This window comes from Andrena cerasifolii, chromosome 6 (genome assembly GCF_050908995.1).
Source record: "Andrena cerasifolii isolate SP2316 chromosome 6, iyAndCera1_principal, whole genome shotgun sequence".
Classification (NCBI taxonomy): Eukaryota; Metazoa; Arthropoda; class Insecta; order Hymenoptera; family Andrenidae; genus Andrena; species Andrena cerasifolii.
The window spans coordinates 17,538,738-17,565,076 of NC_135123.1; the positions used below are offsets into that span (position 1 = coordinate 17,538,738).

Sequence of the window (26,339 nt, forward strand, 5' to 3'; positions counted from 1 at the left end):
GCTCGTCGACGAATTAAAGCTAATAGTACCGACGGAGAGTACGTGTTCCGTCTGAATGGATCAAGTTTCCTGCGGAACGCGAGCTTGCAGATTGCGGGAGCTGTCGACAGAGATGAGAGATGTCGCGACGCATTCCACTCGGAATAGTTATGACGTTCGTGAAGTTTGAATTGTGCTCTTATCTGCTTGCTGGTTTTTTGCGCCGCGGCTGAACGCGAACCAAGGACGCCAGAAGTAACTGCAATCGCTGGTAAGAATTGCGTGGCGAAAGGAATTCTCCGTGCGGTTTAAATAGCAATTTGAGGTTATGTCGGTGGTGCGTTGCGCTAAGCTCAATCACGGTTTTCACGCGTCGAAATTAAAGAATCTGACTTTATATCAGAGTAGATGTGCCGTGATTTATGATCCACGAAGCGGAGCTGTGTAATTATTATGGTAACACCTTGTTTGCGGTTGTTGAGTCACGTGACCAAGCTCGTGTACGTCCGCGCAGCCTGGCGCGCACATCGTTCGTCGATTTGAATCGCGAGAACTGCTCGTTTCGTAAAAGCACTTCTATCGCTTAATAACCGCGGCTGTCTGCGCTTTTATCTATTACAACTTACTGCAGAGATTCTTTGATCGATGTTGTTGACTGTTTGCACATTTCGAAGAGATTGGGGAAAGAGAGCCGCCCGCTAACGTCACGAATTCGGAGACTGCGCTTTCCATGTCGTTTATTTCTAGAGATCTCGTGACTCTGTTGACAGAATTATAGGTATATATTGTACGCATGGTTACACGCTATATATCGTTGGTACGATCGCGTTACATTGTCATTACGAATTGTCGCGACGCGAACGTATGTTTCGCTGAGCTTGCAAGGTCCACGGTTAGCACGTTGGGTACAGCAACCGGTCCGTTCTCCGAGAAATGAGCTAGCTACGATAGGGTGTATAGTGCACGCAGAATGTATTTAAATAATAAACAGCGTACGTAAAGTGTCCGTAGAAAACAATACCGATAGTATCCACTTCGAACGGGGTAGCTTACAAAATATAATTACTGTGTTCGGGGCGTCGATGTGCGATTGCAGGATCGAGGGACGACGAGGGGTAAATGAAATTGGCGGGGCTAAATAAATAAAGAGGGGGCACATAAAAAGACTACATAGGACGCGTTACGTTTCCTCTTACGAAACGATCATTAAATAATTTATCGAAGGGTGCAGGCGGCCTCTCTTTGCCTATCTCTGGTCTCGTATCGCCGAGGGAGGCTGTCTGGCTACAGAAGATGCTCGCTTTCGGTCGATCCACTCACATCGACAGCTCCTCTTACGTTTCCTACTCTTTCCGGTACCTCGCGCAGAGGTCAGAAAACGCTAAGACGCATGCAATTGGGAAAACGATCGAAAGTAACGTAATCAACGAATAGCGAATTTAACCGTCTATTCTTGCCAGTAAATTATATTTTAATTCGTTACACGAAGGAAAGGCGTTCCGTGAAAAATCGTCTCGCTAAAAGGGCCGTCCATTTTCTTCCCCTTTCGCAATGGAGTAACTCCTGTTGCGTTCCATTTAATTTCTATCTGGTTATCTTTTCGTTCCGTTTCGAAGATAGTATCGAGAATATAGGAGCCTCGGCCCTTGCACCCTTCTCACTTAAATCTAACGAATAAATACCTGTTCGCCATTATCGATTTCGCATCGATGGCACGTCGAGGACACTCCACTCTCCAAAAACCTGACCATCTCCTTTTCCTCCTCAACTTTTCTTAGGGAACGAATTGCCTTCTCGCCCGTCAACGGGTTCTTTAACTGTTTCGGAGAGCTTCGCGAGTAGTCCGGGGTACTGATCGGAGAAAGTCGACAACAGAATAATGGCTCGCGTGTGATCGTCGAGGTTGTTCTATTGAATGTATCGCATCTATCGCTTCCCCGCCTATTCGAAGGGGACGAGGCGATTGTTCGGCCGCGAATGCAGTGTCCTCGACCACTCGATGAAATTCTATCTGGTATATGGGAAAATACTAAACGCGAAACACGCGCGCGGCCGCGAGCGCGTTTTCGTTTCTCTCTCTCTCTCTCTCTCTCTCTCTCTCACGATCTCTCTCATTCTCTCTTTCTCACTTGCTTTCTCTCGTCGTTCCGTTGCCGATATTCCTTGGATCTTGGGTGATCTGGACTGATCCGATCCAGTTGGAACGCGAAAGTTTGCAATTGAAATTTCAAATCTGCACGAAGTGTTTCGATTCGATAAGTATTAGGTCGCGCGAGTTACTTTCTTCGGATTCGCTGGAGATTTTGTTTCCACCCTCCTTATGCCTCGTGAGTCTCCTTTGAGGGATAAACTTCGGTGTTCGCATAGATGTCCTCCACTTGAATTTGGGAAAGATCCTGAATCCTTGAATGCCCTTTAGAGCGATCCAAGCCGGCGTGGGCGTTTCAGCTAACAGAGTTGGAAGCTCGCGAGCAAGAGATTACGAAGAGAGGCGTTTCCGACCGATTCCAGGCTCGTAGTCCCATTCCCAGGTCCTCCTGGACTCTGTTCTCATATGTTCCTATCTGTTCCTATCTATTCCGGCAACGCGCGCGGATTTCGCTTGGTTTTTACGAGGCAAAGGGTGCACCGCGCAAGGGGTCATCCTTAAATTACCTAAGGCTTTTTTTGGGGGCGGGGGGGGGGGGGGTGAGGGGAGTCAGGTAGCGCCTTACGTAATATATTTTAACCTAATTTTGAATAAATACAAATTCTGTCGTTACTGTTCCGGAAAAGTAGTTTTAGTTTAAATTTCCCGAAACCGAGTTCTGTGAATTATATAAACCTTTAAAAGAATTTTAGTAACTGAAAAAATTAAGTGTAAAAAATATTACGTAATGAGGGGGATGGAATATGAAATCTTACGAATTCTTATACCGGGGGAGGGAGGGGGGTAGGAATTCGCCAAAATCACCCTTACGTAATTTAAGGACGGCCCCCAAGAGGCTCGACCATTCTCGCCGTGGCCGGCGTCCGCGAGCGATTTCTTTAATCGTTTACTTGTGTAACTGCCGTTTGCGACCCATGTTGCAGATCTTGATGTGGCACAGGGTCGCATCTGTTGGACAAAAGTCAAAGAATCAACAGTAATCGAAGCGCTTCGCAATTAGGGGGGGAGGGGGGTGGTTTTGCAGGACTGTCGGGCGCGCGAATTCGTTTGGCGCCGAGATTGATGAGAGCGCTGCGATTCCGAGGATCGATCGCGCCGCGCCGCCTTGTTTTCCAGCGAAGTGAATCGTCGCCGATCCTGACGTCACGCGAATCAAAAGTCAATTGGCGTAATCGATTGGTTTACCATCTTCTCACGCGCGTTTCTCGGCCGCTCGGCGAATTCCTGGTCGAAACAATGTTGCGCCTTGATCGATTTCATATCTTCGTCGTTTATAGAATCGCGTTACGGCTCGAGTAGCATAATTGCTCGATTGACGCGGAGGTGAGCTGGTTCATCTATATTCTATATCTATCCGAGGACGGAGGTTATCTCTGCACCGGATGTGCTAGGATTTGGAGGAGCGCGTTCACACGCGAATCACGTCCACCCCCGAGTATTCCGTACTTATACCTAATCGCGGAGGAAGAAACGCGGCAGATCGAGCGGATAGTTGGAAAAGTTGGCGGGACGAGCGCAGACTCGAGGACGAGGAGAGCTGGATCCGCTCGATCAGTGGTAGTTTTCCTCTGCGGAGTACGCGAACGTAGGCGAGATAATCCCGACGGGTTCGGGAATGATCGACGCGCGATGGCTACTATGTAAGTAGTTACGTGTCCGTACGGTGGCTCGATTCGATCGTCGATTGGCCGCGAATCAGAGGCTCGGGGTGGAGTAGAGAGGCGAGAGACACTCACAGCTTATCGGATTGCGCTTTCCAGAACGCTTCGCTTGACTGACGATCGCGTTCGGCGTTGGAAGCTCCTCGGCGGAGTAGTCGACGGACGGAAGCCTCGCTTTGTCCTTCGCCCTGGCTTCCAGCATCGACTGGATCACCATCTCCTCGTCGTCCAGCACCTTTTGCCGCTCGGCCATGTCCTTTTGCTCCTCGTACACCTGCTTCAGCTTGTTGAGCAGTATCTGCGAGAAGCAAACGGCTGTTAATCGAGGGAAGCTGCGCGCGGTGCTGGGACGAATCTCTAGAGACGATAGATACTCACGAAGTTCTCCGCGTTCTTGATGAAGCTGTCGCTGTAGAGCCGCTCCGACGGAATCGGCTCTGGCTCCCCGACGACGACCACGTTGTCGCTGAAGAGGCCGGCCAACAACAGCGCCAGCAGACAGAAGCCCGTCGGTTTCAAGCAGCACCTTCCCGTCATTCCCTCGATCCTCGTGGCCGCTGCAATCGATCGAAGAAAGAACGGTCAGTCTCGCATTTTCTCGACCAGCGAATAGGCCTTGTTATCTGGGCCACTCGGCAACGGAAGGCAACAGATGGCAAGAAGAAAGAAATCTCGTCTCTATTTGCTGCTCATCCATCATTCATTCGAGCGAGATGTGTGCTCGCGTCGGCAATAGAAATATCGAAGAAATTATACGGGCCAACGGCGAAAATCTCGGCGAAAGTCGGATCGCGATGATTGACGCGTCCCGAGCAAGCCGATACTCGATGAACCGAGAGGGAGAGAGGCAGAAAGGCCGAAGAAAAATGGGGACGATGGTGAGGAGAGGGGGCCGATATCTTCATCCTCATCCACGTGGGTGTTTATTTTCGAGTCCAACGAGCCATCAAACGTCGATTTATCTCAAGGATCGAGCCCACACGTCGCCATCCCTTTTTTCCTCGCTTCCCTACAGGCTACAGCATCTCGGTCAGCCGTGAATATCGTCGCTACTAAATTACCTTCGATTCCGTTAACAATCGGTCGTTATCGCGTCCCTGCCGCCCCAGCGACCGCGCTCTTTCGGACCTTCTACCCTTCTAATTTCCTCTTTCGCGCGCGCCTCTTCCTTTCCCGATTATGTATGTACCTCTCGACGATTCATCGATTCCGAATCAGGAGTAATTAGGTAGGCATTCGATACCGCCGATCGCTTCTGTCGCGCAAACATCGCTCGACGTCGCGGCGTGTTTGCCGAGCGATTCCGAGAGACTGGCGTTCCGCCGAAAGGCTCTTTGACTTTCCACTTGTTGCGTTTCGGGAATCTCGAGGATTCTGTCGCCTCTATCTCCACCCAGCGGGATTTCTAAATTAAGTCTTCGCGAGGAAACGGATCCTTCCACTCGATCGCCATCGACGCGTCCCACGTCTTCGCCGATCGCCGCGGCGCGCGTTAGAAGAAGAGTCCAACCTACAGCTACTCCGTCGCTCGCTCACCAATTAACGTAGTCCCTCCGTAATTATTCAAAGCATAACTTTGGCGTTTCGCTAATTGGCGGGTACCGCGAATCCGTTGCTGGAATTCCAGGGTATTAGTCTAATTTGCTGTCCCTTTACGGGCCTGCCGCGCAAAACTAGCGCACGATCTATCGTTGCGAGCGTTCTCTCTCCATTTGCAGCGAGGCAAACGGGTTCGCTGGCGAAATCAGTCTCTCGGTTTGAATAAAGAAGAGGAGCCCGGGCGAAATTGTTCGGGGACCGATCTACGACCACGGGAGACGTCCGATAGCTCGGTTCGACTTCGATCCATGTTTGCGATCTCGAGTAATCTTATCCTCGCTCGCTTCCGTACCCCGCGCGCGCGCGCCCCCGCGTCCGCGCCTCGCGATCGCCCTGCTTATCGCGCAAAGGGATGATCCTCGATGACCCAAGAAACGCGCCCGCAAATTCATTCAGCTGAGCAATTTATCTGTCTGGCGACGCGGCCGGCTCGTTTCCACAGATAACACGAGCGGAGGCCGAGGGGCGCAATTACGCTTTATATAATTCGGAGCGCCTACGAAAAAGCAGCCGAGGAATCTATCGTTCCGTTCACGCAATTCAATTCGTTCCGCGCTAGCAACTGCGTACGCGTTGCTGGAGAATCGTCTACCTTGCTTGGAATGTAGCGTCGGCGTTGACGACGTAACGACGCCTTTTACGGCGCCGTTTCCAGCCTACTTTGGAAAATTGTCGCGTCATTAAAATATCCTGGATACTCGACGAATTCCATCGAAGAAAGGAAAGGAGGCTGCGCTCTATAGTCCCAAGTCGAGTATATTTCCGCGGCTTTCCCATTGCCCGTGCCACGCATCGGACGTGTATCTATTCGGCGAACAATAAGCCCCGATCGCTTTTTATTCTGGCATTTACCGGGGAGAATTGCGAGGCCACGGGAGCGATTGTTCGAGCCGCTCTTTCTTTGTCAGCGGGCGCGAGCCGATCGAGCGTGCCACCGCCCCCAATTTCCTCTTCGACCGCGCCGATTTCAACCTTTTCACCGCTTCCAATCACCACCGGTGAATCGCAGCCGATTCTTCGCGGGCGCCGCGTTGGCTCGCGTTGCGTTCGTTCGCGTTAGGCGCGTAAACAAAACGATTAACAATCGATCCAAGCGCGAGTGACGCGCGAGACTTAATTGCTGTTCGTAACTGGGAAGAGTCTCTCGTCCTCGGAGGGTCGAAAAGCAAGTTTTCTCCGAGGGACGAACGAGGAGGAACCTACCTTGTTCGATCTGGAATGCCTCGAAAGCCTCGGTCCTCGCTGCGAGGATTGCTCCGGGAAACGTTTGGACGATCGAGCCGGGATCGGTATCGGCGGGTGGAACGTGGATAGGGTCTCACTGTCCTCTCTTATTTCTATTGTTTCCGCTTTGAGAGGTAGACGCGCGTATCTCGTGGACTTTTTGGCGGGGCGCTGCGTGCTCGAAGAGTGAGCAGAGAGGGCTGTTGCACCCTCTATTATACCCTGAGCAGAATCCTCCACCCCCCGCCACCGAGCCGCACCTCCTACCACCTGTAGGTCCGCGCTCGCACGAGGATACCTCCGCGAACGACGCCTACGTGCATGCCATTCGTGTGCGCCTCGATTCTTCCTCGTTTTGTTACGAGGCGAACCGCGTCCGAACCAACTATCGCCCGTATCTCTTAATTTCCTTGGCTGCCGCTTGTCCGTACACTTGGACGCGCAACGAGTTTAGTTCCTCTGTAACCTTCCTGCGCTTCGCCCTCGGTGTAGTCCTCGCGAGAAAAAAATCCAAGCGATATTTCACGCGTCCCTGGCCGCTCATCGAGGTTCGATAATCGATCCCAGCCGGGTCCCGTGAATCGTTCGCGGCAGGAGGAAAGAAAACAATCAGAGAGTTAAGCAGCGCGATGAAAGTTGCCCGATCGTAAGTCCGTGGCGTCCGCTAATTCCTCCGCGAGCGAGCTCGGCTCTCCTCTTCGAGAACTGGCTTACGTCTTTCGCAAGTTCGTCTAAATCGTGTCGAAAGTTGCCGCCCACGCTGGCGCCGCTCTTATTTCGCGAACTTCTCCACTCGCGGTATCGCCCTTTGCCGTGTTATCGTCGCCAGGCCGATAAAGGATTCAACTTTTCCGATTCGCTGACTTTCCAGCTGGATTCGTGGCGATTAGAAACGATTTCGCGTCGGCGCGGATCGGGAGGGCTCTATCAAAAGATACCATCCATCGCCAGCCGACCGAGGGACCGGAGCCTGCCTACCCCCTTCCTATCCCCCTTCGAGGCAAACCGAAATATCCGGGCAGCGACGATAAAAAATTGATGAGAAGACACGGTTCGTTAGGTCCGGCGCGATGGAAATGTCGCGCGTCCGCTGATTTATTCGCGCTCCCGATTCCTATCACCGTTTACGAACAATACCGACCGACCAGTCCGTTCTCTCTCCTTTCCCTCCAGTTTCTCCCTGGTCGCGCGCAATTTTACGTTTTTTTATGCCAGCGCGATACGTCTGAAATTCTAATTTGTATTCTCCGTCGATTACTTCACGCGGGCCACCTTGATGCCGCTCCTCTTACCGAGCTAATGCGAGAGACAGCCGAGCTGGACAGGCTGCGTAAAATATCTCGGCCCGCAGGTGGAGCAGCACCGAGTTGCTAGTGGTGCGCCCAAGTGGTATAGGACAGGCAATAGTCAGACCAGCGCGACGCGGTAGCTCCTTCGGCTCCCGATAAACTCGTCGAAGAAAGTGTCAAGTTCTTTGCAAGGTTGGCCATCGATTCGATCGTCTCGCGGGGCTGCCGAAACTTCGACAAGCAGGGCGTTACATCAATTTGCCGGATGGACCGCAATTTATCTCTGTCGCGAGAAGCGATCCCTCGTGCGTTGCCTGCTGGCGAGTGCGAACGCGGTTGCAATTATTGTAGAACCGCGTCAGCCTTCTGCCATTATTCGTCGGTGTTTCGATTGCGCATCGACGTCGTTGTCGACCAATCGGCGCGTTAATTGACAATAACAGCCCCTCGCCGCTTATCGCTATCGCTCAATTAACTGCTTCCTCTTATCGCCGCGATCCTCTTCTTCTCGCTCTTCTTCTTCTTCTTCTCGGTGGATCGCACGCCCGGCAAAATGGCGGATCGGGAGGTTGGCGATTTTGCCTGTTCCTCCCTGGAGACTTCCCCGCGTATCCAGTTGGCGTCGCGGTTAATTCTAGATAGCTTCGAGGAATAATCAGGGGAAAAGTACAGACACCCTGTCTACTTTGGGCTTCGATTATTCCAATCGCAGAGACGACTTTAATGCTCGCAACTGTGGTAACAATAGTTTCGCTCTGTTGGGAGGTGTTAGTGAGATACGAAGGTCAACTTTGGTTCCTACGCTATTCCCATGAAACTTGAAATATAGCAGAAATATTTCAGGTGAAACAGTACGGGGCCGATCGGTGGTAGAATTCCTATGTTCCAGATTACCGCCGATGCATCCAGTCAGTTGATATCGTCGCGTACTACTGCGTATCAACGACGACAAGCTGCTTTCGTTTCGCTCGAGCCTGTTAAAGAAACCCGTCTGGCCGAATGAAGGTATTCGCGCCTTCCATAACCGTTTGGATCTTAGAAAGTCCCCTTCGGTTGAACCGGCCAAATTCGGAAGAGATTTGCTCGCGATTTCGTGGCCGAGTTGCTTCGGATCGACGGGACATGACGCAAGATCGGTACGCTTTGGTTCGAGCTGCTGGAGTACGAAAGAAGTTGGCTCCTCGACGGCGATCTTTCCTTCGGCCCTTTTCAGACGGGATTAACAGGCGAGAAGCAGTTCCTTTGCTGTTTGCTTTTATTTCCAAGCGGATTAACCTTTCGAAGGGACGAGGAGTCCCTTCAACGCGCAATACCTACCTCTTTCGCGCGTCGAGTTGCTCTTTCGTCCGTTCTTTCTTTCCCCCGATTCGCCTGCATCTTCTCGCGTTGCAGTCCTCGCGGCAAAATCTCTCGGGGTGCTCCGTTTCGCGGCAGATAAACGGCAGAGCTAACGATCGTTGTGAACGTTTCAGAGGATGTCGGACGAGGAGAGGGAAGAGGAGAAGCCGTTCGCGGTGGAGCGCGCGAAAACCGGCCGCGCAAAATGCAAGAAGTGCAAGTGCCCGATCGAGAAGGACGCGGTGAGAATCGCCAAGCTGGTCGCGAATCCATTCTCCGACGGCAAGATGAAGGCCTGGCACCACTTGACCTGCTTGTTCGAGGTGTTCGCCAAGCAGAGGGCCACCACCAAGAGGATCGAGGATCCCCAGCAGGACATTAGCGGCTGGCCGGAGCTCTGCGACGAAGACAAGCGAGCGATAGTCGAGAAAGTCAAGGAGTTCGAGGATTCTGGTAAACGTCCCGCGCCGTTTCGCGACGATTTCGCGACGCGTGTACCGCGATGATAAACGCGTAGGGTAGGGTGGGGCTAAAAGTTCCAGCGAGTGAAAAGTCCCGGATTCAAAATCTCTATTCCTAAACTATGTATTGAAATTCGCAGTATACTGTGTAAAAAGCGAGAAGAAACGGAGGTGACCGAAGAGTCGCCAGTCGCTCCTGGACGTTCGTGCGAATTACACGACGCCTTCGTTATTTTATGTATCGAAAACCAAAAGAAACACGTCGTCTTTATTGTTTATGCGTTAAGATTATATGTTCCTTTAGTAATGCGGAGATGATATTGTTTATTGCGAAATGATAATATTTTCTAACGCAGAAACTACCTGTAGAGGTACCATTGGGGCAAAAAGTCCCTCGGACTGAAAATATATATTTTATTATTTGTTTTCATAATGAGGTGGCCAGTTTTCGTACTAAGTTTAAAGAAATGATGCCAAATTTTTTAAACAGTGTTTTTGTTTTAGTTGAGCGTTTTTTTTTAGTTTTTAGTTCAAAGTGAGCCTCTGAATTATATTTTTATTTTTTGTTAAAGAAGTCATGCTTTTCTTTCAATATTGAGTACCAAAAGAATTGGTTTATTAAATATTTGTTAATTTGAAGAGTTTTCTAGTTATTTAGATTAATATTACACGAAAAGACATTAGGTACTTTTCAAGAAGTCCATTTTGCATTGACAAACATTTTGTGGTATAACTCAACAGAAAATAACAGTATCAACAAACGAACTTCGTGATCGCAAAGCATAATAGTTATAGTTTATACAAAATAACACCAGATATCTCTAGCTTGTTATTACTAAATTTTACATAGGTTTATATGAAAAACGGGACTTTACGTTTCAGTAGCTCGTAGCGCGCGAAACGGGAAGACGCACTGGCGTTTCCTTATCGCGACGCGGCACTGCCGCGCGGACGTTTTAATTGCCGTTCAATTCAATCGGGGGATGTACAAATTGTACCCTATAAATCATCCTTACAGCATTATCGCCTATTAGAGCGATCTGTTGGCCGATGATTTACGTTGCGTTAAACCGCTCCTCGCTCCGCCGATTATTATTGCAGTCATAAAAGATTATCGGGTACGGCGCGTAGATTGTACCTCCCGTGTTACATGCGCCTTCGCTGGAGGAGATCCCGTCTCGAGTGTCGATTCTCCGAAAAGGCTTTCCCTCTAACCTCCTCGGTGCCTGCCCTCTGACGTAAATCGATTCGCGAGCACCTCGCTAAAGGACCGCGCCGAATTAGCTTTAGCATCCCTATGCTTTCAGCCCCGTTCAGAACGCCGAAAGGGAAAGAGTCCTCCTACGTGCAGAAGCGCAAAGTGGCACCGGGCAACGAGTCCCGGCCATCATCCGCCGGCAACAAACCAAAGAAAACTAAGATCGACGATTCCGTGTCTTGCAACGACGAGGAAAAGAGAGACGCGAGGAGCAGAGACGATTCCTTCGCGGAGTTTCAGCGGGTCTGCAGGGACGTGGCCGATGTCGACGCCTACACTGACAAGACGGCCGTTGTGAAGAAGATGCTGACCAGAGGGTGCGAAGGGGGTGAGTGGTTGAAAGCCGCGCCGATACACTGCCGTCGGAGTGTATTCAGACTTTGCCCGAAGCGATTCGTGTGCCGTTGTCGCGCTTCTTGGGCATCAACGAATCGAGCGGCGTGCGTCGAGACCCGACCGAATTTCGTAACGTTCTCAAGGGGTCAAGGTTTTCACGCTCGCGCGACTCGCCAGCCTCGGCGAATTGGCAGTCGAGATACGCTGCGCGCTGTCGCGAGCGAGCGGGATGTCGCCGATCGAATTTTAATCGACGCGATCGTCACAGACTCCAGGGACGTCGGGCCAGCTGCCGAGGATCGAAGGTTCGGGAGGCAGACTCGTCGGATTCAGATAAAAATAAACAAACGGCTCCTCCTCGACTTAATCGAGTACATCTGCACGCACGGTTGGTCCCGATAACTCGAGAGATTATCGTTGTTTCGTGACCTTGATAAGCAAAAACGCGCGAACGAAATCTGACGAAATAGCGCCGCCCGGCGCTACCTCGCGAATCCCATCTTTTAATCTTTTAATCTTTTAATCGAGGGAAAGATTCGGAAGCCAGCTCGCGGTGCAACCTGAATGTCCACCACGCGAAAGACGCGAAAATCTTCCTTGCCGCTAGATTCGCGTGGAACTGTGGGAAGAAGATAGATTGGCGGACCAGCAGTCCTATCAATGGCCTATCGACCACGCTTTTCGCGTAAACATACTCGCGTTTTCCCCGCCCCCTTTTTGTCTTGTCCCCCATTCGCGGCTTTCCACCCTCCTACGCGGCTTTCTCGCTTCTTTCTTTCTGGCCTCCGTGTCTTTTTCTTCAGCTCGGACAAATACGATACCGGAATCGGATACAAGGAAGCCATTAATCAATCGGCCATGCAGATTCCTACCGCTGCGCTCGCCAGTGGAAGATTTTTACGGGGTTATCTGACTCGGCGAGCCAACGAATCCCGAGCCTCTCGATCGGCCACTTTTCGGGCATCAGGGAAATTCTTAACCTACGCGCGAAAGCTCAACCAACGTGCCACGAATCTGTTTAAAGGTTTCCGATACGGTCGCGGAGAACTTTGACCGAGAGCGACTGGCCAGGATATTCTGTGTCCTGAGCGAAGGTGCTCGATGAGCTGGTCCCCGTACATTTGTGTACCGGTGAACGATCTCTCTTCTCCTCTCTGTCGCGCTGGTTGCGTAACGCGGCAGACGAAAATCTGCCCGTCTTCGCTCATCGACCATCATTCAGCAGCGCGAAACTGTTTTTGCAGAAACCGCGGCGAGTTAACTTCTGACGCGGCACAGATTGCAGTTCGTTGATTCCTTCTTCTCCGCGACGTACACTTGACCCACTCTTCTCCGCGTCTATCGACGGGAAATTTTCCGTTCCCCATGGAGCGGTTGCTCGGCCATCCGCGGCAACGTCCCTTACGCTTGCCCCAAGCTCGCCAATTTTTCGCCGCTTCCCAGCACTTCCCTATTCGGTTGGAAACTCATTCCAACCCAAGCCGAATCTACATAATACGTGCATTCGTCCCAATTTCCACCCATTCTCGCCGCTAATACGTATAATCTGTTAGGACTTAGGATCTCACGATTTCTAAAGCTTCGCGGGTAAAGCAACTTTCCTCCCCCACCTGACTCTCCACCGCCAGTGGTTCTGGGTAGTCCTTGACTACTTACCGTGATCGAAAGGCTTCCCGTTGGTGACTTCCTTCGTTCCTGGAGAAATTGAAGCAGACGTTTGGTGGCACAGCACGGGTCCCTTGGACGAACTTCTCTGAACGCGCTTTCGTTTCGTTTCGTTTCGTTTCGCGTCGACTCGCGTGTATCGATGACGCTCAGCTCGCAACAAGTGTCAGTCAACTGTCCCGCGGCTTTCCACCGCCCTACGTCACCACTGTTGCAGCACTTTGCCGGTGTGTGTTCCTCCTGTTGAGTGCGGAGGGATCGCGGTAGAGAGACAGAGGGATAGATGCCTCGGTTACTCAACAAGGTTGCTCGTCTTCCGTAAAGCTGGAGTGCGTTTGATACGCGCAACACATTCACCGTTTCGCGACTATTGGTCTCGGGGGCTGTGCTCTCGTGTCTTATAAGCATAGCTGTCCCCACCTAATCAAGCGTCGGTTTGTAAACGCGATGTCGAGCCCCTTCTCGTGCAGCCAGCTTGGCTCCAGACGCTCTCCCATTCTTTGCCTCTTTCTCCACGCGCCTCTTCCCTCCACATTCGCTTCTTCGACGATCTCCGCGCCTTCATCAGCCTCGCCTCGCCTCGCTGCTCCTCGCTTCGCTTTTAATTCGCCACCTCCTCGCCGCCGCTGCACCCTTCGGTCCTCGCGCGTGGCAATTTTTCACACCATCGTCGAGCGACTCCCCGGATCGGCGATCCTTCGGAGCATTCAACGCTACTCGGATTTTCGCACGTCTTCCGAGCCACCGTGATTTACTCGTTCGCAGAAGCAGCCCGGTTTAACCGGACTCCGTCCGTTATTAATTGAATAATATATGACGTTTCGGAGAGAGTATTACGCGGCGGGTATTTTGCCTGCGTTTTATCGGAGCGCTGCAGGCTCTCAAACTTTCCCATTAGGGTTACCAAACAGGAAAGTCGAATGGTTCGTAATCCCGATTTCTTCTAAAATCTTCTCACGCTATACTCCTAGAAACAGCGTGTCGCCTCTCGTGCCGAAAGTTAGTAGGTAGCTCGAATCCGGCTGATGTTGGAGGGTGAAGAGGAAAACTGCTGGTAAATTTCTGCGAGAGCTGCGTTACGCGCGCTCCTCGAACCCCATGCGCACCGGTCGGAGATAAGTTGCAATTTCATGATGAACTAACGAGTCGGCGGAATAAAAAAAATTGTAGAAATGAGAAACGATGACGCGCGAGTGTTCGCTGCGAGATCAAAGGTCGCACGCGAGCTTCGGTTCATCCGAATCCATTTTCCCGTCGGAAGGCCGTCCCACGTTGAAATACACCTACGGATAGATTTGTGCGGAGTGGCTGTGGCGGTGGGCATCCACTTTTAAACAATTTTATTCAGCTTCGAACCTCTGTTTCTTTGTATGTATAGTTCAAATCTGGCGACTCAAGTTTAATCCACTTCCAACTATCCAATTGTCTTGAAACATTGCAGGCGTGCGTAGTTTGGAGGACAATACAATATTTAAAAAAAAATTAACCCCGAGCGGGTGAAAAAATTACCCGGTCATCGATAAATATAAACAATAACCACAAATCCAAACGACTTGAAATCAGCCATTCGCGTTCCTTAAGAAAACGACAAAAAGCCGCTGCGTTCGGGACGCTAGTCGCATCGCGATTTCCGAAAATACGCAGTTAGTTTTACGAATAGTAAAACTAAAACTTTGCAGCCGTTCGTAGTATATCACCATCGAAATTGTAGTACAAGAAAAGAATTATTTTTTAGTGACTGTAGCACTACAACGTTTAAGCAAACTGCTAAACTGTATACAGCAATAAAAGATATTTGTAAAGAATGTAAATCCACAGATACTAAAAACTAGAAAATAAAAAATATATAAAAAAAATTATGTTAAACGATTTTATTAAAAATGTAGTAAAAACTAAATTAAAATGCACTAAAAACTAAAAAATTATTCTTTTCTTGTACTTCAATTTTGATGGTGCTAATATCACTTTGAATAAAATCGCGAGGCACCATGTGTAACCAGAAGTTGAAGTATTAAAGTGATTCATATCCTGTTATGAAACATCGTGCTCCACGATTTTATTTAAAGTGGTATTAACACCATCAAAATTGAAGTACAAGAAAAAAAAATTAGTTTTTAGTGAATTTTTATTTAGTTTTTACTACATTTTTAATAAAATCGTTTAACATACAATTTTTTTTGCATAATGTTGCACGGCCAGGCGGAGCTCCAGCTACCGAGAACTTGTGTACGCAAATGCGAGACTTCAATCATCCCCGTTTCACGTAACAGTTAAATCGCACCGCATTTTTTTTACGCGCCTAATCGCTTCTACGTGGCATTCTAGTAAGAATATTTACGTTATTAGCCAACGTTATCGGCTCGGTGCTTGATAAACCGAAGAGTCTGGCAAATATTATTGTTTAGGAGTCGCGTGAGAAATTTCGTTGTGTTCGCTGGAGCAACTGGGTTGACCCCCGGTGACGAAACAGCGAGGAGGAGACAAAGGCCCTCCGGCCGCTTTAAAAAGCTGAGAATCTGAGAAGAAGCGGCGGTGGTTGCGCAACAGGGCTTGCCAAACTCGCCGGCGAAACGATTGACGCCGGTCCCTCGTAAAATTCTCTCTCCCGCGATAGACGCCTCGTCCAAGCGTCGCCTAACATTTCGATGACATTGCCAGATAGGAGCCAGCGAATCCAGCGAATCCAACGGCTCCGATAGACCGTGCCTCGTCTATTTTCGAGCCAGCTTTCGGGTTTAACGACCCACGCTCCGAGCCGTCGCTGCAGCTTTCTTCGACGTCGAGGCGTTTGGGCCCGCTTCGACCCGCTTCAGCAACCCTCTTTGCACCGCGAGCGGATCAGTCACGTACGTTTGTCTGTTTATTTATTTATATTCGGAAGATACACGTTGCGCGTTATTATTCTTGCTTCCCAAAGGATTCGCCCCGGTCCAAGAATAATCGGCAACGCTCGCGAATAGCCACAAAGTTGAGCAGGGCCGTCAAGGTCGCGTTCCAAAAGACGCGTCTAGCTATCCATCGCGTTCGATCACGATTCGCGCCCACGTCGGCGGCTCGCTCACGCACGCGCTCCGATACTTGCCCGAGGATCTAATTCGGTGGATCGCGGCTCGACCCGCGCCACGGTAAACACCGTCCAATTTTACGGCCTCGAGTCAGTGTTCGACGAACACTGTCAGCTACGGCGCCTCGGGATTAAAAAACTATTGTTGCGCGGCGAAAATTAGCGATCTGCGCGTCGAAATCGCCCGGCCGCCCAGCCTGCGCTCTATTTTCGACGATGATCAGGAACGCCATCGGTTCCGTCCGCGACCACCACCCGTTTTGGCTGTTAAGCCGCGTAACCTACCCGGCGCGGCGATTCCTATCCCCGATCGTCGGCCGCGAGGGTTCTTAACGCGGGAATCTAAAGCTGCTAGCTAGGGAGGCACGGTAACTAGGCGCGATAACTTTGCCACGATCAATCACCCCCGCAGCTACTCCGAGGCCCAGCTTGCCGCCCGAGTCGGTGTCCGACTGCGTTTCTAGTTCAGCTTGGAGGAATTCTGTCCCGTGAGTCGGAGTCGAAGGAATTCTGGCCCGTAAGTGGAACGCGCTGCAAATTTTTCCATAGATTGCTGCAGAAGACCCCGAGAGCGGAAAGTCACCGCGATTTGGCACAGTTATTCTCGAGGATGATGTCGCGCTGGGTCAGGAGCCTCCTCTCTTCCTCCCTTACGCGCGAACCCCCGTCCAACCGCTATTCGCGGGCTTGGTTATCGAGGGAATTTTCGCTAAAATCCAGGTCGGTGGAATCCAACAGACGTTCAGTCGTGACTAATCGAGACAGATAATTGGCCGGCGACATTTCGTCTGTCCGACTTAATTATCGAGCGCCAGCGCAGCTGCGCGCCTCCATAAATTATTGTAGCATCGCGCGACAGAGGGGCGCGGCGCGGCACGGCGGCTGCATCAATCGCTCGGATTATAATACGACGCCTCGATCGAAACGCGCCTCTCGATTCGATTTCGGATCCTTTCATCTCGCCGAAAACGCGTCCACCGTAACCGCAGCCTTGGCGGTAGAAGTCGCGGTCGTGGCTCGCGAAGCGACAGGTGTGATTACGATACGGCGCGTGGGTGCCGCAGCAGCGCCAGGAAGGCGGATGGTCGTGGGGAAGAAAGGTTGCGTGGCTGGGCGAAAACTTTCGTCGTTTTGCCCTCCCGGGAGTTGGAACTCGGTGGAAAGTTGGTTCCATCGCGTTGCACGCTGCACGTCGCGAATTACGCGGCAAGGTTGCGCAATCGTACGATGAAAATGGGGTAAGGACGTGTCGGATGCCTGCAATCGCGGCAAGGAAGCCACAGAAAGAGAGAGAGAGAGGTATAAGAATCGAGTGTTGGACAGACGAAAGATTTGAAGAATGTTGCGCTTCCGAGAAGCTGGGAGAACGTGATAGGGCGACGAAACGCTATTCTATTCTCGAGGGTGAACAGTTTCCTTAACGCGCAATAGGGGATACGAGCGCGAAAACTGCGACTGACGAAATTCCAGTTAATAATCCCCACGCGCAGCCGAGTCATGTGTACGCGCGTGGCTCGCGTTGTTTTCCGTGAAAACAAACGATATTACTTCCTAGCAGCGCGTAGATTCTACATCATCGATCTATATCGCTTCGCACTTTGCTCGGACGAGTTGCGTCAGGCTCGACGCTAGTTTGCCATTTGGTGACAGCCGATGCTTGTGATGTTAACCGACATCGATCACCAATCACTGTTGCCCGAGGCTTTACAAGAGATTTAGGACTCTGGCTACCATCGATTCGCGAGACCGTGCTCAGCACAGTTTAACTTCGGTGATCCGACGGGAAGCGGTGCTATTAGCTGCTGGGGCGTGGATAGGGGGTGGAAGGAGTACAGCCAAGTGGACAAAGTCCTTCTTTATAAAGTTGTTAGCGATCCGCTTAGACCGCTAAACTTCAATGCGCCCCCGAGACCACTACCAGCCCGTCTCTTAATTCTTCCGAGATTACACGCGCGTAAAAGTAGTGCTACCAATCCAATCCACTGATATATAAGCGGTACGCGTATGTGTACAATGTATGCTGTGTACTAAAGGGTTTCTACCCGTTTATTTAATACTAATAATACTCAAAGTACTGGGGTAGCAGAATTGCGACGGCACGTAACACAGTGGTGCCTTTTCCCGAAAAGTTGACCAAAAGTCAATATCTGAAGTGAATAGCAGCTTGTTGGTAGTATGGCACATTTAATATATATATATATCAGTGCAACAAATGTCGCTTGAAATTTTAAAATATAGTGGTCGGTTAATGAGATATAGGCCACCAAAGTTGACGAAATTTCGTGCTTCTTAGATGGCCTGAAAACGCTAGCATGTTTAATGTATCAGGCAAAGTTCATTTTTAAAAAATTCGTGCGTAAAACATCTTACCATTAAGATACGTGTTATAAAAATTTGCACATAAACGATGCGAAATATCTTTGAACTTACTCTTGTACTTCCCTTCTCAAGATGTTCTAAATCTTACTCATATTTTAGTACGACGGAAGGAAAATCCTGACTTTGCTTATTATTATTTTCAACAACATATTTGAACTATGTAATCTTCTATAGGAATGCCGCATTTTTCATAAAAGTCTAAAAAAATAAAATTTTCACAGTAATTAAGTTAAAAGATGTTTTAAAATTAAGATCGCCATACTAAATTCGAAATTTTGATTATATAATTTTAGGCGAACTTCGGAAAATTATCACAATTTCCGCAAGAATTAATTTAAAAACAAGTGTTATGCCAATGCTATTAGGTCTTCGACATTGAAATTTGCATTTCGGACAAGTTATCCGTAATCAGCGACCCCAAAGCCGCCGAGCACCGAGTTTGCCGGTTTTTAGCGATTAGGAACCACCGTGCGTACGTGCAAAGTCGCGTGACTCGGTCGCGCGGCAAACTGCCCGACGCGAGGCGACGCGACGCGACGGCCGCAGGCAAGTAGTCTAGCAGTGTCTGCCCATGGTCGTCCGTTTCTACTGCGGGTACCTTGTTGCTGCACGCTGCACGCGTTCCCGAGCTCCGTTCCGCGCAAACTTTCGACTCTTTCCTCCAGCTTTTCACCTAGGCATGCGTGCATTTAGTGGAATCGACGAGGGAAACGTTTCTCTCGGGGCTGCAGGCGACTCGAGAACCGAATCGACTACGGTTCCACGGTGGATAACTCGCAGAGAGGCAATTTGACCTCTCGCACGCGCGCTCCTCCGAAAAGCGCAATCTTGTTCCGCGCGCGCTTCCCCTCGGCATTCTTTCTCCGTTGGCGGAGAGCGGCCGTGGTCGGTTAGAGGAGAGCAGGGAGGAGAGTCGGCGATAACGGTGCCGCTAGATAGGTCGAAATCTGGTTTCACGAAAAACCGCCACTCGCTCCGGCCGCGGGCAATTGAATTTCTTTTTGCTTTCTTTCCGGGCAGGCCGCGATTTCTCTCGCCCAGCCAACCAGACAAGCAAGTAAACACCACGATCGCGTCAAACGATCGCTCGCAAAAGCGGAGGTGACTTCATACGTAGATTACGGAGGAGCGCGAGCGGTAATTAATGATCGATAGAGAGAGGTCAGCACGCAGATACACCACAGGCTCGTACAAAGTGTAGTACCGCGGGCGATAACGGCCCGCCAACGCTTCAATGAGACTTTCCACCGGGCCCATGGAAAGGGAACGGCAAAGGGGGCGCAGATCCACGGTGAACCACTTCGCGGAAACTCTTCCAAACCGCACCTCTTTCCTCCAAGCACCGCGAAAGATGGACCGATAGGGACGTTGTCCTCGGTGCCCGCGAGCTTCCGCGATAGCCCGCTGACACCCGTCGAGAGGTGTGTGCCCTGTGTCAGCCAATCGGGAAGACATCCGCGATCAAGTCGCGCGTGATAAGCTCGCGACTGTCGCGGAGGTGAGTGATCGATAAGGATCGCTCCTCGATCGCTTCTCGAGCTACGTAAACACCTCGACGTTTTCCCTGATTTATTTGCCAGTTATTTCGGCGATAAATTGCCCCGGGAAGGGGCAAGAAGCAGAGGTCACGGATTAGCGCCTCCGATCTCTAATTAAATTTTGTCACGCGGCCGTCGTTAAAATTCAATCGTCGCGTTACGAAACGCTACTGGTCACGACTCTATCTCGGCTGCAGCTCCTCTGGAGCCGCGGCTCCTCGTAGATTTCCTGCTTTTCAAGTAGACCGAGCTCATCCCGCTCGCTTCGCGCCTTTGCCGTAGCTTTCCGAACGCTAGCCCCTGCCATTGGGTGGACAGATTATCGATGAAGGGGGATTATCGTATTGTTATCGTGCTTTTATCGTACTTTTATCGTATTTCGTGTTCCTGATAGAACACTATTCTCGGCTGGTCGCGGAGTTTTTGCCGAGTCACGAGCCCCGTCGCCGATTCTCTTGCGAAAATCCACTCGGCCGTGCAGCGATCCGCGGCGGAAGTAAATATCGCGACAACTCGCGCGGTGCGATAACGCGTGGCCCGGCTGTGCGACGGCGACGGGTCCCTCGGCTCTTTCTTCGTAGCGTTCGCAATTTCGACAACGATCCGGTCCCAGCCGCTTGGAGCTAGCAGAGGAGGTCGTTGGATATTCCACTTCATCGTCCTCTGAATCCTTTCGCTCTTCGTCACTCGCGAGACTCTTTCGCCGTCGTCGAATCGCGGCCCCGAGTTTCTTTCGTGCGGCTTGCTCGCGATTCTTCGCGCCAGTCCCCGCGCTCCCTGGCCCGCTATCGGCGCAAGGGAAAAAGGGAGCGACGGAAAAACGTCGCGTTGGAATGCAGCGCGAGTGCGGAAAGTTACGAGGCGATAACTGGCACTGGCTGATCACGGATAGCCTATCGGACGCCGCGCGGCCTTCCAGCCGATTCCTACGAACCCTTTCCTTTTATTTCAGATGGCTTCAAGAGCGATACGAAGCTGTGGTGCAAGCTGCTGCTTCCCATGGCGGTGAAGAGGGTGTACAACTTGCAGAGCAAACAGCTCGTCAAGCTGTTCGCTCGTGTACTGCTCCAGGACGAGGACGAGATGCTGGAGCACCTGGAGCAGGGGGACGTGGCCGAGACCATTCGCTTGTTCTTCGAGAAAAGCGCGTCGAAGCCAGCCAGCCAGAGCGTGCTCAGCATCCAGCAGGTAAACCGTCGCGTCGCTTAGCGGGCTTAGCCTAAGGGAGTAGTCCCCGTGGCCACGAGGATCGGGGATTCTAAAATTCCGTGGGAAAATGCCAAGACATCGCCGCGGTAAGGGGCGCTTCTATTAATCGAGCAAAGCTGCCGGGTGAAATTTTATAAATTTCCAGCGAGGGATAAAGGGCTCGCGCATTATCTCGGCAATTCGCGGCGGTGCGAACAAATGATGGCAGCGGGATGTTTGAAATTAAATTCGCGTGGGCGACTATCCATGTAATTTGTCTCTGAGAGCTTCTCTTTCTTCCCCCCGCCCCTCCGCACCCCCGCCCTAAGCTCCCCGGCCATTAGCGACGCCGAGCAGCGCGTAGAAACTAGAAACGAAACGGAATTTCTGTTCGCGTTCGCCGAGCCTCGAATAAGAATCGGACTTCCCCTGGACCTCGCGATTAAATTGCATAGAGTTTCGCCCTGGAGGGGAATTCCTGCGGCGTGTCCGGGCATCTCGGAACCTTGACGGATTACCACCAGGATTTCCACGGTCAATCGAGCCTGGACTCCAAGATTTCGTGGGATCCTCGCCTCCCCGCGCCTCTGGAGCTTCTTTTGTAAAATAAATAGCCGTTCCTCTCCCTTATCGATTCGTTCGCTCAATTCTTTCTCGGCCAGGTGGACGAGTTTCTGGAGAAGCTGTCGTTCCTGACCAAGGAGGATGAGCAGGTTCGCCACTTTCGCTCGATCGTTCCGAGGTAATCCTTTCGAACCCTCCTCTCTTCCTGTTACTCTTCTTCGTTGGACGAACGATATTCGTTACTGGGTTTTCAGGTGCACCGCGAGCGACTTGTTGATGATCGTTCGACTGATCAAGCACGACTTGAGGATCAACGCTGGCCCGAAGCACATGTGAGTGTCCTGCGATAAGTAGACAGCGAGTAGAGACGGTTGTAAGGCTGCTTCGCTTGTTCCACGCGTTTCCAGCTTGGCCGCGGTGCACGAAGACGCGTACCAGGCCTTCCAAACCTCCAGAGACTTAGCCAGCGTCATCGAGCGGTGCGCGCAAGGCTCCGCGGTCTCTGGGAAGCTCGAGAAACCGTCCGCCTCCTCTTCGGGCTCTTCTGCCGGGAATAAAGTCGCTCTTTCCCTGATGACGCCAGTTTTACCGATGCTGGTAAGCTTCTTTATCGTTCGCTGTCCAAAGACGTTGATTATACCCAGCTCGATGGTCGAACAGGCAACGGTTTGCAAGTCCGTGGAGATGGCGATGAAGAAGTGTCCCCATGGCATGCTGTCGGAGGTGAAGTACGACGGGGAACGCGTCCAGGTGCACAAGAGGGGCAGCGAGTTCCGATACTTCAGCAGGTCTCTGAAGCCTGTGCTCTCCCATAAAGTAAATACTCCAAGCTTCAAATTCGATCATTGTCAGCTTCGTTCCTCCGTGGGCTCGTTGATTGTCGCGCGGTCGTGATCGTTCCAGGTGAATCTCTTCAAGGAGTACATTCCGAAGGCCTTCCCAGACGGGGACGATCTTATCCTTGACTCGGAGATCCTCATGATCGACGCCAACACTGGACAGCCGTTGCCATTCGGCAGTTTGGGCATTCACAAGGTCCGCGGCTCTTCTTGAACTGTGCGGGTTCTCCTCTTGCACAGTTCTTCTGATCGTTTCCTTTTGCAGAAAGCCGAGTTCAAGGATGCCAACGCGTGCCTGTTCGTGTTCGACTGCATCTACTACAACGGGAACGTGCTACTGCACAAGTAAGTTGCCGGGCTTCCTTTGTTTTACGTTGATATGGAGTGTTTGCGAGCGTGCGTTGTGTCCAGGACCATGCTGGAGCGCAGGCGCATTCTGAAGGAGAGGATGACCGAGATTCCCAACAGGATAATGTTCTCAGAGGTCCAGCAAGTCGATGTAAATGTTCCTGTAACTCGTCCCAACGTTTCAGTGTACGAACCATGTGATCCTAGTGCAACGATGATTTCAGGATCCGCAAGACTTGGCGAAAATGATCGCGAAGGTGTTGAAGCTGGGGCTCGAAGGGCTGGTCCTCAAGGACGTGAACGTGAGTAATCACTGTCAGACGCGTCCTCCCGCTACGTCGCGCTCTAATTTTTATTTCTGAACAATCGATGATGCTCGTAATTGTTTGCAGAGCAAATACGAGCCTGGTAAGCGGCACTGGCTGAAGGTAAAAAGGGACTACTTGTTTGACGGTGCGATAGCCGATAGCGCAGATCTCGTCGTGCTTGGTGCATGGTACGGCACAGGGAACAAAGGTCGGTACCGTTTCTCGATAAGGAGAATCAGCCACGAGGCCAGGCTTCGAGAAAATGATTCCCTTTCGTTTCATCTTCTAACTTTCTCCGCGTGTTACGGTTGCAGGTGGCATGATGTCTGTGTTCCTGATGGGTTGCTACGACGAGGACCGGGGCCAGTGGGTAACGGTGACCAAAGTAAACATCTATAACGCATTTTTTCAGTAACAGAGGGAGAAGGTCGTACGAGGGTTGCCTTTCAAACTGCGCCTTTTAATTCAGGTGCACACGGGCCACGACGACGCGACCCTGACGATGCTGCAAGACGAGCTGGACATGGTGAAAATAGGCAAGGATCCAGCCAAAGTGCCGCACTGGTTGAGGGCGAACAAACCCATGATTCCGGATTTCGTGGCGAGGGATCCAGAGGTAGGCAGTCGCGGCAAACTCTGCTCCTTGTCTGAAAGGCGTCGCGTTTATTCTTCCCATTGCGCGGATTGCAGAAGCAGCCGGTGTGGGAAATAACGGGAGCGGAGTTTACGAATCAAGGTGTGCACACAGCGGACAGCATCAGCATCAGGTTCCCGCGGGTCACGCGTATTCGCAGAGATAAGAACTGGGCCACCGCCACCTCTCTCAACGAGTTGCGAGCCCTCTTTAAGAAGAGTTCCGAGTCGATAGACTTTAGTCTCCTTCTGCCTTCCACCTCGGCGTGCGTATGCTGACTGTGTGCGATAGAACGTCACTGCTCGACTATTCAACTCCTCTTTTGCAGGGTGAAAGAGGAAGCAAACGATAAGAAGCTGGTTATTCAATCGGACTCCTCCTTAGACGCGGAAAAGGAATCAAAGGAGAAGTTGGCGTATCTGGTGAAGAAGGAAGCAAGATCGTCGAAGACTCCCTCGGCGAACGTGAAGAAACAAAACGATTCAGACCACGTACCGTGCACTGCCGATAGAAAGATCAAAGTAGAACCGAGTAATAGCGAGGAAGGAATTTCCTCGGAGCAGGAGAAGGAGGAGGAGAAACGGGCGAAATTCTACGCGTTTGTAAAGAACGATGTGCGTACGCATCTTGCATAACTTTCGTGCATTCTTCCCCTTTAATTTATTCCTTTATTTGCTTATTTCGCAGTACATAGAATATTCTGCCGCTGGAACTCCGTTGAATTGGATCGAGGGCCGGAAACCTCCGGATGGCATTCCGCCTGATGCGAAACCATTATCGAAACTCACGGATAGCGAATTGGTAACGTGTTCTTTAGCGAAACATTAATTCCCCGAAACTGTAACCTGCACGCCTGCGACGTCCAATGATTTTCAGAGGTCCAAAGGAATTCTGAGGGCTGCCTCAGTGGCGTTGGCTCCAGGTTTTAAAAAGAACAGGCGAAAACACGTCCGCGGGCTGCTGAAAACGTATCCTTTTTCTCCGAACGCGAGAGGCCGGTTCGATTGCTTCTGTTCGGTCAGAGCGATTCATTTGGACTTAGGGGACGCGTCTTAATTACCTCGGGGCGGACACAAGGTCTGACGAGGTGGGTTGCGTTCCGCGACACGTGAACTCGCACGCAGCACCCATGGGAGATGCGGGGATGGCGAAGCGACACGTGCAGCGAGAAGGAAACGGAGCAGGGTTTCTTTTGCGCTTCGCTGCGGCTCGCTATCTCCCTCGAGGCGAATTTAAAAGAGAGGACTCGGGAAAGGAACCGCTCTACTAGGTCGATTATCTCCTAGAGACTCGCGTTCACCGGCCATCCGCTATTCTCCCTTCAACTGGCATAACAACAATTTTCCTTAACATCGTCGTCAAACCACCACCAGTCTCGGGGCAAGAATACTGAAGGACGAGGAGACAAGTACGGCCACCCACGTGATCCACCCTTGCACGGAGATCTTGTCATCTGCGGTCCAAGTACGTATCGCCGCCCTCTGACACTTTGCGTTGACATTTGGACCTCATCGCTCGGTTTAATTTGTCCCGGGTAATTCGACGAAGACACTGTTCCGGGGGCTGACTGGGGAATGCGGCGCGACACGGGACATTTGAAGTGGGTGGTAGTAGGAGGCGAAAGGCTGTGGGTCGCGTTTTCGAGAGAACCTTTAATGACGGCGTTCTTAAATCGATCGGTAACGCAATTACAGTTGGTTTAACAGCCGCGCCATTTCCGCGGGGCGTCGTGCCAGCGTTAAGCGGTTTCCCGCTCCTGGAAGTTGTCAGCTCCGTTAATCGTACGCGCCAATTACTCCCGCGCGTCGTTTTCCAGCAACCGTGCAACACCATTTCCTCGGCTAATCCCGCGTTCCTCCGCTCGCTGTTCCAGGAGTTCGAGGACGTGCCAAAGACGGCCAGGCACGTGAGCGTCTCATGGTTGGAGGCATCCGCCTCCGCCTCCAGGATCCAGCAAACCGAGTGCCACGCGGTGCAGCTCGCTCCTGATTACTGTTCCTGCCTCTGTCGACACCGATGACGTCCGAATCCGCGTACGTTGCCATTCCATTCTAGCGTTAGCGATGAAACTAGCAGTGCTGAGTCCAGGGATCCGTTAAGTGTCCCTTTACCGAGCGTAGTCGACTGCGATACCCTAGAAGCGACTCTAATTGCGAGTGTTGGAAGATTCCGACCGAGTTGCGAGATACGTACTTGGTATGCTTGGCTACTGGGAAGAATAACGAGCCCCGATTACGATACAGAAGCGTGCAATCGATCAATCCACGCGGCCTTACCTTTCAAATACTTCTCTTTCCTTCCATCCACTATTCGTAATACTTTTGCTTTCGCAGGTCGCTGAGGATCGTTCGGATCTGAACGTGAAGAGAAGGGTTCGATCATGGTAATCTTTTTATACCATTTTTGGCGTAATGAATTCTGTACATTCTAAGGTGAAACGAAATTGTGACTTTGATTAGAATTTGGATGAAATATGTATTCGGAATAAAAGGATTATTGGAATCGAAGATCGTGGTGC

At 51.2% G+C, this 26,339-nt stretch overlaps 2 protein-coding genes across 3 annotated transcripts; one reads left to right on the forward strand and one right to left on the reverse strand.

Moving 5' to 3' along the window:
* The first annotated feature begins 113 nt into the window (after positions 1–113).
* On the forward strand, positions 114–26,328 carry Dnalig3 (DNA ligase 3). Its single transcript, XM_076814789.1, has 22 exons — positions 114–250; positions 9,374–9,692; positions 11,008–11,286; positions 20,893–21,128; positions 21,791–21,870; positions 21,947–22,024; positions 22,100–22,289; positions 22,353–22,508; positions 22,596–22,727; positions 22,797–22,876; positions 22,943–23,030; positions 23,104–23,181; positions 23,272–23,395; positions 23,502–23,572; positions 23,657–23,803; positions 23,878–24,086; positions 24,150–24,435; positions 24,509–24,622; positions 24,698–24,789; positions 25,195–25,285; positions 25,695–25,854; positions 26,155–26,328. The coding sequence occupies exons 2-21, from the start codon at positions 9,377–9,379 to the stop codon at positions 25,839–25,841; spliced, it is 2,994 nt and encodes a 997-aa protein (XP_076670904.1). The 5' UTR covers positions 114–250; positions 9,374–9,376; the 3' UTR covers positions 25,842–25,854; positions 26,155–26,328.
* Positions 1,749–13,327, reverse strand: LOC143370132 (uncharacterized). Of its 2 annotated transcripts, none has more exons than XM_076814805.1 (5): positions 12,951–13,327; positions 4,168–4,346; positions 3,865–4,087; positions 2,964–3,076; positions 1,749–2,618 (listed from the first exon to the last, which is right to left on the reverse strand). In XM_076814805.1, exons 2-4 carry the CDS (start codon positions 4,324–4,326, stop codon positions 3,015–3,017), a joined length of 444 nt encoding a protein of 147 aa, XP_076670920.1. In that variant the 5' UTR covers positions 4,327–4,346; positions 12,951–13,327; the 3' UTR covers positions 1,749–2,618; positions 2,964–3,014. The 2 variants fall into 2 exon arrangements, with proteins under 2 accessions (XP_076670920.1, XP_076670921.1); XM_076814806.1 differs by lacking the exon at positions 12,951–13,327 and adding an exon at positions 6,592–6,884.
* Positions 26,329–26,339: the final 11 nt, after the last annotated feature.